This window comes from Choristoneura fumiferana, chromosome 19, assembly GCF_025370935.1.
Source record: "Choristoneura fumiferana chromosome 19, NRCan_CFum_1, whole genome shotgun sequence".
Lineage (NCBI taxonomy): Eukaryota > Metazoa > Arthropoda > Insecta > Lepidoptera > Tortricidae > Choristoneura > Choristoneura fumiferana.
Window position 1 is genome coordinate 2,411,658 of NC_133490.1, and position 9,569 is coordinate 2,421,226.

The following is a 9,569-nucleotide window of genomic DNA, read 5'->3' on the forward strand; positions in this document are numbered from 1 at the left end:
ACAATAACCATTAAAATAAAGAAATGGAGATGCACAAGGCCTCCAAATGTCAAACTAATAAATATTATAAATTAAATTCTGCAACGCGGACAACGGCAACAGAACCAGAAACTAGACACGAAATGCGCCGGGACACTGCCAAGTCACACTTCACAACACTATACAATACAAATACACCGACATAAACACACACACACACACACACACAAACACGAGTACATCACATCACACATTCAACATCCCAATTTTTCATCGGCTTTCAGTTTTGGCCATGTTCGCATCATCACATAAGTACTCCTCAACTTTATAGTAAGCTTTCTTCAGGAGTGCACTCTTTATGTATTCTTTAAAAGAGTTGTGTGGCAATTTCCATGCTTCTACAGGAACTTTATTGTAAAATCTCACGCAGTTTCCCACAAAAGATTTGCTTACTTTCCGTAGACGGAATTTAGGAACTGCAAGCTTGTGCTTATTACGAGTATTGATATCATGTACGTCTGACACTTTCTTGAAGGACTCGATATTCATGTGTGTATACAATATCACATCATGTACGTACTGTGAAGCTACTGTGAGGATGTTTATCTCCTTAAAGCGTTCTCTAAGTGAATCTCGGGAGCCAAGGTTGTAGATCGACCGGACTGCCCTCTTCTGTAAAATGAAGATAGTTTCTATGTCGGCTGCCTTGCCACAAATCAGCATACCGTAGGACATTATGCTGTGAAAATAACTGAAATAAACTAGCCGGGCAGTTTCTACGTTGGTAAATTGCCTGATTCTTCGTACAGCATAGGCGGCAGAGCTCAATCTACCAGCAAGACCAGAAATATGCGGGCTCCATTGTAAATTACGACCCAACGTAAGACCAGAAAAACAGTCTCATGCACAAGATTCAGATTCTCTCCGTTTAAGAGTCCGCAGCAAGCTTGATTCTCCATACAAATCGTAGTTACGTCCTATTTTTAAAATAACAAGTAGCATCATCATGATTTTTGTAAATACAATGAGATAAGCATATCTAGGCCTGAAATTAGTTTATGACTCTTGAAATGGTATTACAAAGAAAATAGAACGAGTACAAGTTTTGCATTTTAAGAGCCAAAAACCCTGTGCAGTTCGGTTAAATACTACGGCCAAAATATAGTTCAGATTGAAGTCAAAACCTATTTCCGGCATCGACTAAACTATGTAGTTTCATAAGAAAAAGCATTTTTCCGAAATGATTTTGTGGTTTCAAATGAGAACGAAACTACGAAAATCAGTAAAAAAACTATACATTTTTTATGCGAATCTGCAGCGAATCACTCTAGCGCGGAACGGTACGGGGGAGGGCGGTACGCGCCGCCCTTTGTCCTTGGTTTACGCTGGCCCTGCGTGTGCGTGCGTCGCTCGTTAGTAGTGACTCGTCAGCTGTGCGCGAGAGTTACGTAATATTATTTTGGTGAATTCTCTTCGTATCATAAACGCGATCTAACTACTTACGACTTGGACTGATAACGGATTGATATTTCTTGGTGATACTGGTGGTGTGTGTGCACATACTGTTCGACGACCTTGGCTTTCTTATATGGACTTTGCATTTTATGTTACAAAAATGGATAAACAGGGTAAGTACCTACCTAGATGCATTTTAGTCAATTTTACCAAGTACTTATAAAAAATGGGTCCATATATCGGCTCGCATACTGACAAACGATGATTTGGACAAAAAATAATTATGGTTTTTACTAGAAAAGAAAAGAGTACCTATGCGAACTATGGCGCTCCCATAAAAAATAATTATTAATGTTCTTGTTTCCAGAAGTGAAAAGATCATCGAAGACAAGATTATGGTTATCGGCTCGTAGGAAAAAAAAAGGACCGGCTCGTCATAAAAAAGAAAACATTAATCCTAATAGGTAAGTTATAACTAGGACAGTAGCGTAAGATTTTCTTCCTTGTCCTCTATTACAAGCTTTTATTTAGTTTCACCTGTCCCGATATTTGTCTGTAATCAAATCTTGCATTCGACCAACTTCTAGCAGTCGGATTGACTTGAAATTTTGCATAATTATGTAAATTGCGTGACAATACAATAATCTGGTAGCTGACATCCTGGTAGTCCGGCCAGAATCGTCTCCGAAGACGGAACTCTTCAACTGTTACAATGTTATCGACTTGTTTTTGGTATAGGTACAAATAAATGTAGTTTGGGTAACAATGCTAGTAAAGTCGACAAAAAGTACAGTCAGCAAAAAAGCTTGTATTTAAAATGAATTTTCGTACTCGTACCTTTATTTATTATTTTTGTACGACGTAGGTATGTGGTACAGCACTATGCGTCCGCACAGAACTGCCAAGCTTCGCCCCGCACTATGGCCTGCGGGGGAGCAAAGGAGGGCGGAGAGCTGCCGGCGCTCACGCCGCACGCCGCCAGTTGCCGAGACCTCGCCCGCGCGGAACGCACGCTTCCCTTACTGCTTCTCGCAACGCTCAACTCTCGTACTCACTCGCTCGCTTTCAATTAACGCCAATAATCCGTTTCTCTATCTTCAATTAATTTACTAACCGCTGTACTCTTATCGCAATTAAATATCCGTAACTCAAGCAACCAAGTTTTCATTCCGACTCGCTAACTACTTATATATAGGGCCTACCCCTATAACTGGTGACCCGCGACGGTGCTTTTAAAAATCAAACAGCTTATCATTAGTAAAGTAATATCAAACGCGCCGCGGCAAGATGACCGAGCAAGAGGAGGCGACACATGGCCTTAAAGACGCCGCCGCCGGCGGCACCGGAAGCGGCATGGCGGTCGACCGCGTGGCGGTACGTTTGCCACCGTTTTGGCCCGAAGACGCGGAGGTTTGGTTCGCGCAAGTCGAAGCCCAATTCGCCATCGGAGGCATCAAATGCGATTCCACAAAATATTTTCAAGTCATCCGCGAACTGGACCATAAAACGGCGCGCGAAGTACGCGACATATTGACGAACCCGCCGCCATTACAAAAATACGACAAATTGAAAAATGAGTTGATCAGCAGACTTTCAATATCAAACGAAAATAGGCAACGGCAGCTTTTGACACACGAAGAATTGGGAGACCGCAGACCATCGCAATTTTATCGTCATCTTAAAGGTTTGGCTAAAGACAGTGTCAGCGAAGATTTTTTGAAAACCATGTGGTCAAGCCGTTTGCCGACGCACGTCCAGGCAATAATCGCTTCCCAGAAGTCAGCGACCCTTGAAGATTTAGCGACTTTGGCGGACCAGATAATGGACGTGGCTCCCGCTCCACCTCAGGTAGCGAGCGCTGCAGACACCAGTTCCGGTTTGTACAGGAAAATCGAAGAATTATCTCTGCAGATCGCGCAATTAACAGCAGGTAACGAGCGACGCTCCCGTTGGAACAACAGGTCGAAGTCACGCAACCGGTCGAAGTCACGCGGTCGGAGCCAGGCCCGGAAACCAGGTATGTGCTGGTACCACAGTAATTATGATGATAAAGCTAAGAAATGCGTGCCGCCTTGCAACTATAAGGCGGAAAACTAACGCGGCAGTCCATAGAAGCGACTACTGGCTGTCGCGCTAATACAAGTCGCTTATTTATAACTGACAAAGCTAGTAAAATACAATATCTCATAGACACTGGTTCCGACCTATGCGTGCTACCTCGTAAATTCAAATTTAATATAAAAGCACCTGATACTTACACATTAACAGCAGCAAATGGATCTGTAATACATACCTACGGACTTCTTAAGCAGCAACTGGACCTGGGATTAAGAAGGAATTTCACCTGGAATTTTGTTGTCGCAGATGTGGACAAACCTATAATCGGTGCAGATTTCCTCGCTCATTATGGACTCCTTATTGATTGCAGACAGAAAAAGCTTGTCGACAGCCTCACCTCAGTGTCATCTGCGGGTATGCTCCAGCAGTGTGAACAGGCAAGCATCAAAGCTATCTCCGGCCATAGTGAGTACCACAATTTATTAAAACAATACCCCAGTTTGCTGAAGCCATCTGGTGTGCCACAGGAAGTCAAACATTCCACTGTTCACTATATCAGAACGACTCCTGGCCCACCTGCTTTCTGTAGGCCAAGAAGATTAGCACCAGACCGACTAAAAATTGCCAAACAACAGTTCGAAGAAATGCTACATGAGGGTGTCGCGCGTCGATCTGATTCTCCTTGGGCTTCTGCCCTTCATCTTGTCCCGAAGAAAGGGAATGGCTGGCGACCATGTGGGGATTACCGAGCGCTCAACGCGCGCACAATCCCTGATAGGTATCCCGTCCGTCACATAGAAGATTATTCACATCGCTTGGCTGGTTGCAAAATATTTTCAAAAATTGATTTAGTTAAAGCCTACCATCAAATTCCCGTGTTTGAGGATGATGTTTGCAAGACAGCAATTACAACACCATTTGGCATGTTTGAATTCCCCTTCATGTCATTTGGACTAAGGAATGCTGCACAGACTTTCCAAAGATTTTTGGATGAGGTGCTAAGAGGTCTGGATTTTGTATTTTCTTACATTGACGATGTTCTTATTTTCTCTCATGACCATCAGGAGCACCTGGAACACCTGCAACAAGTCTTCAGCAGATTCCAAGACTACGGGATCCTCATCAACGAATCAAAGTGCTCATTTGGACAACAGGAAGTCAATTTCCTCGGCTTCATCATCTCAGCAGAAGGTACACGACCTATGGATGACAAGGTACAGACATTATTAGATTTCCCTGCACCCAAGACTGTTGGTGGTCTCCGTCGATTTCTTGGGATGCTTAATTTCTACCGAAGATTTGTCCCTCATGCTGCTGACAACCAAGCTCCTCTCAACAATATGCTGGCAGGTCCGAAAATTAAAAGTTCAACTGAACTAACTTGGAACCCAGACCAGCTGGTTGCTTTTCAAAACTGTAAGTCCAGTCTAGCTAAAGCTACATTATTAGCTCATCCAGAGGCAGATGCACCGCTGGCTCTTGTAACTGATGCGTCAAGTACAGCTTTGGGCGCAGTTCTACAACAACTAGTACATGATAAATGGCAACCTTTAGCTTTCTTCTCCAAGAAAATGTCACGAACACAGCAGCAATACAGTGCTTACGATCGGGAGTTACTCGCGATATATGAGAGTGTGAAACACTTTAGGTACATGGTCGAAGGAAGACATTTTGTGATTTATACAGACCACAAGCCAATAACGTTCGCATTCCAACAAAAAGACAGAAAGTGTTCCCCGAGGCAATTTAACTATTTAGATTTTATTTCGCAGTTCACGACTGACCTGCGACATATCTCAGGAAAAGATAACATCACTGCGGACACACTCTCGCGCATCGAGGCCATCTCCGTGCCACCTGACTTCGACGCCATCGCAGAAGCTCAACAGAGAGACGCTGAGCTGCGAGAACTCATTGCTACCCCATCTACATCTTTACGGTTGGAGAAAATACCCGTGCCAGGTACCAATGTTTACTTATATTGTGACACATCTCAGGCGAAACCTCGTCCTTTTGTCGTTCAAGAGCATCGAAGAAGGATTTTCAATGCAGTGCATGGCCTGTGTCACCCAGGAACAAAATCAACAACTAAGCTGGTCACTGATCGATTTGTATGGCCCTCTGTACGGAAAGATTGTCGTCTTTGGACACAAATGTGTGACCAGTGCCAACGCGCCAAAGTGCAGCGGCATACTTCTTCTCCATTGGAAAGGTTCAAAATGCCAGGAGAAAGATTTAGTCATGTACACATTGACCTAATAGGCCCGCTGCCTCCATCATCTGAATACAAATATTGTTTCACAGCAGTAGATAGATTTACCCGTTGGCCAGAAGTAAAAACCACTTAAAGACATCTCAGCCGAAACTGTAGCTAATGCTTTATTGGAAACATGGATCTCACGCTTTGGTTGTCCACAGACTATTACCACTGACCAGGGAAGTCAGTTCACTTCACAACTCTTCAAGGCCTTGACAGACCTCTGCGGCATCCAGCTGAGACACACTACAGCATACCACCCAGCAGCTAATGGTATGGTCGAGCGCCTTCATCGCTGGTTGAAAGGAGCTATCATGGCCCACAACGACACGCGCTGGACGGACGTGCTACCAGTGGTGCTGCTCGGTCTACGCAGCGCCTGGAAGGACGATCTGAAATGCTCGGCTGCAGAGATGGTGTATGGTGAGCCCTTGCGAATACCTGGTGAGTTCTTTCAAACCACTAACTCTAACACGCTGCAGCCAGCAGAATTTGTGAGCCAACTGAGAGAGCATATTTCTAAAGTAAAACCAGTGCCTGCATCTAGTCATTGTACGAAGTCAGTTTTTGTACACAAAGATTTAAAAACTTGCACCCATATTTATCTGCGCAAAGATGCACTCAGAGGTGCATTGCAACCGCCATACACTGGCCCACATCGTGTTCTCAGTAGAACAGACAAGACCGTCACTGTTGAATTATCCAGAGGACCAGTGACCGTCTCAATTGATCGTGTCAAACCTTCCTACTCTCAGAATGACACAGTTCCAACTTACCCTTTTTCTCCTCAGACTAATAGAAATGTTCCTGTCCGTTTACCTACACCTGCACCTCCTGCCCCAGCTCCAGCTCCACTCCTAACTCCAGTTTCTGCTCCTCGTCCGGTCAAAACCACACGGTCTGGCCGACAAGTAAAATTTCCCGTTTGTTTTTCACCAGAACGCTGATTCTCCCAGGGGGTGGTGTGGTACAGCACTATGCGTCCGCACAGAACTGCCAAGCTTCGCCCCGCACTATGGCCTGCGGGGGGAGCAAAGGAGGGGCGGAGAGCTGCCGGCGCTCACGCCGCACGCCGCCAGTTGCCGAGACCTCGCCCGCGCGGAACGCACGCTTCCCTTACTGCTTGCTCGCAACGCTCAACTCTCGTACTCACTCGCTCGCTTTCAATTAACGCCAATAATCCGTTTCTCTATCTTCAATTAATTTACTAACCGCTGTACTCTTATCGCAATTAAATATCCGTAACTCAAGCAACCAAGTTTTCATTCCGACTCGCTAACTACTTATATATAGGCCTACCCCTATAGGTACCACCACACAAACTTGTTATTTCACTTATACAGGTCATAGCACTGTAATAGCACATTGTGTATTAGGGCGGTAAGTAAGGTATTACGAACGAAGTATTACCTCTGGTAGTCTCTGTTATTACTTTGACTAATGGCGACTGACGTCATTTCACCATGTATGTATTTTTCACATGTGCAGTACGCTTGGCACCGGAGAGCATGCCAGTGAGCAGTCTGATAGTGATAACAATACCGATCCTCCACCTCAACCTCTAAATTTAAGCAGGTTAGTGTTTTTATTATTATTTTTACTAGTTTACAATCTTTTATTTAACTTGCAATGTATGTACCTATGTACTCGTATGTATGTATGTGAGGCTCAAATCCTGCGAGTTGAATTTGACTCAGTTTCAGTGGTCGAATTGACTTGAAATTGGTTATACTTATGTGAATTGCGTGACAATACAATAATCTGTAGCTGACATCCTGGTAGTCCGGCCAGGATCGTCTCCGCAGGACGGAATTCTTCAACGGTTAATGGCATCGACTTGAAATTTCGTATGATGTAGTTTAATAGGTAACAATGCTAGTAAAGTCGACAAAAAGTACAGTCAGCAAAAAAAAAAGCTTGAACAGATTTTTTTTTACCAAAACTTATTTCACAGCTACTTACGTTTTTCACTTGTAGTTTTATTTTCGCTCTTGACTGCAACTGCACTGAGACTAGTACCTACTCGTACCTATATTGACACGGCTATTAAAGATGATTTCAGTTTATTATCTTGACGATGTACACCGCACTTCTGTTATTTCACTTATACAGGTCATAGCACTAATATCCCATTGTTCATTAAGGGCGATAAGTAAGGTATTACGAACGAAGTATTACCTCTGGTAGTTCTCTGTTATTACTTTGACTAATGGCGACTGACGTCATTTCACTATGTATGTATTTTTACATGTGCAGTACGCTTGGCACCGGAGAGCATATGCCAGTGAGCAGTCTGATAGTGATAACAATACCGATCCTCCGCCTCAATTTCAAAATTTTAGCAGGTTGGTGTTTTATTATTATTTTTACAAGCTTTTACCTTGCAATAGTTGCAATGTATGTACCTATGAAATGTATGTGCAGGTAAAATCTTGCGAGTTGAATTTGACCCACTTCTTCCACATTTGGTACGGAAAAAGTAGTTTGGATGAAAATGCAAGTACAGTCAGCAAAAAGCTTGTATTAAAAATGTAGTCGCGCGCACAATATGGCACCGAAAATCGAAACGTATTTTTTGCATAGCGTCACCGGCGTTAGAAGTTTCTGTAGTAGTGTACGCCTCATAATGCAGTATCAAATATTTTTATTTCACCGTATACTCTGATTTAACCTTGCATGGTATAAATATAACGTAACTTTTTTTTTCCTTTCAGAAATTTGAGTCCGAGTACTCCGTCCTCGACACCATCATTACAAATTGAACTTGATCATGATAGCAATGAGGAAGTCGTACGTAAAATGACAGGTCGACGAATTTTCAATGTTCAATATTTATTTGAACAAATGAAGGCTGTGGATCATAGTCCATTTAATTGCAGCTTTAAAGATATGGATTTTGTGAAGGAGTCGAGAATCGGATTCCAGTCAACTTTTCTTTTCAAATGCAAAATGTGTGGCAAAAAAGAAGCATTTAATAATGAAAAACTAGAGTCTAAAATTAATAAAAATGTTGTTCACAGCAGTCGCGTATGTTCGGGTAGTGGCTTTTCCCAATTAGATGAGCTTTGCGCTCATTTAGATATGCNATGCCATTTGTTTTTCTTCGAGTCCTGCCTCAAACATGCTCTTCAAAGAGATATCTTTTAAAAACATCCCCAAGCAACAAATTCTCTTTCCCAAAATGTTTTCTCCGCTATACATGGCATATCTAAAATGAGCGCAAAGCTCATCTAATTGGGAAAAAGCCACTACCGAACATACGACTGCTTGAACAACATTTTTATTAATTTTAGACTCTAGTTTTTCATTTATTAAATGCTTCTTTTTTGCCACACATTTTGCATTTGAAAAGAAAAGTTGACTGGAATCCGATTCTCGACTCCTTCACAAAATCCATATCTTTAAAAGCTGCATTAAATGGACTATGATCCACAGCCTTCATTTGTTCAAATAAATATTGAACATTGAAAATTCGTCGACCTGTCATTTTACGTACGACTTCCTCATTGCTATCATGATCAAGTTCAATTTGTAATGATGGTGTCGAGGACGGAGTACTCGGACTCAAATTTCTGAAAGGAAAAAAAAGTTACGTTATATTTATACCATGCAAGGTTAAATCAGAGTATACGGTGAAATAAAAATATTTGATACTGCATTATGAGGCGTACACTACTACAGAAAACTTCTAACGCCGGTGACGCTATGCAAAAATACGTTTCGATTTTCGGTGCCATATTGTGCGCGCGACTACATTTTTAATACAAGCTTTTTGCTGACTGTACTTGCATTTTCATCCAAACTACTTTTCCGTACCAAA

At 42.6% G+C, this 9,569-nt stretch overlaps 2 protein-coding genes across 2 annotated transcripts; both read left to right on the plus strand.

The window, feature by feature from the left end:
- Nucleotides 1–1,507: 1,507 nt before the first annotated feature.
- LOC141438572 (uncharacterized) lies at nucleotides 1,508–8,807 on the plus strand. The gene is made up of 5 exons (XM_074102443.1): nucleotides 1,508–1,607; nucleotides 1,802–1,898; nucleotides 7,238–7,324; nucleotides 8,006–8,094; nucleotides 8,770–8,807. Exons 1-5 carry the CDS (start codon nucleotides 1,568–1,570, stop codon nucleotides 8,805–8,807), a joined length of 351 nt encoding a protein of 116 aa, XP_073958544.1. The 5' UTR covers nucleotides 1,508–1,567.
- Nucleotides 2,469–6,999, plus strand: LOC141438779 (uncharacterized). Its single transcript, XM_074102737.1, has 4 exons — nucleotides 2,469–3,451; nucleotides 3,863–3,957; nucleotides 4,557–5,454; nucleotides 5,911–6,999. Exons 1-4 carry the CDS (start codon nucleotides 2,722–2,724, stop codon nucleotides 5,922–5,924), a joined length of 1,737 nt encoding a protein of 578 aa, XP_073958838.1. The 5' UTR covers nucleotides 2,469–2,721; the 3' UTR covers nucleotides 5,925–6,999.
- Nucleotides 8,808–9,569: the final 762 nt, after the last annotated feature.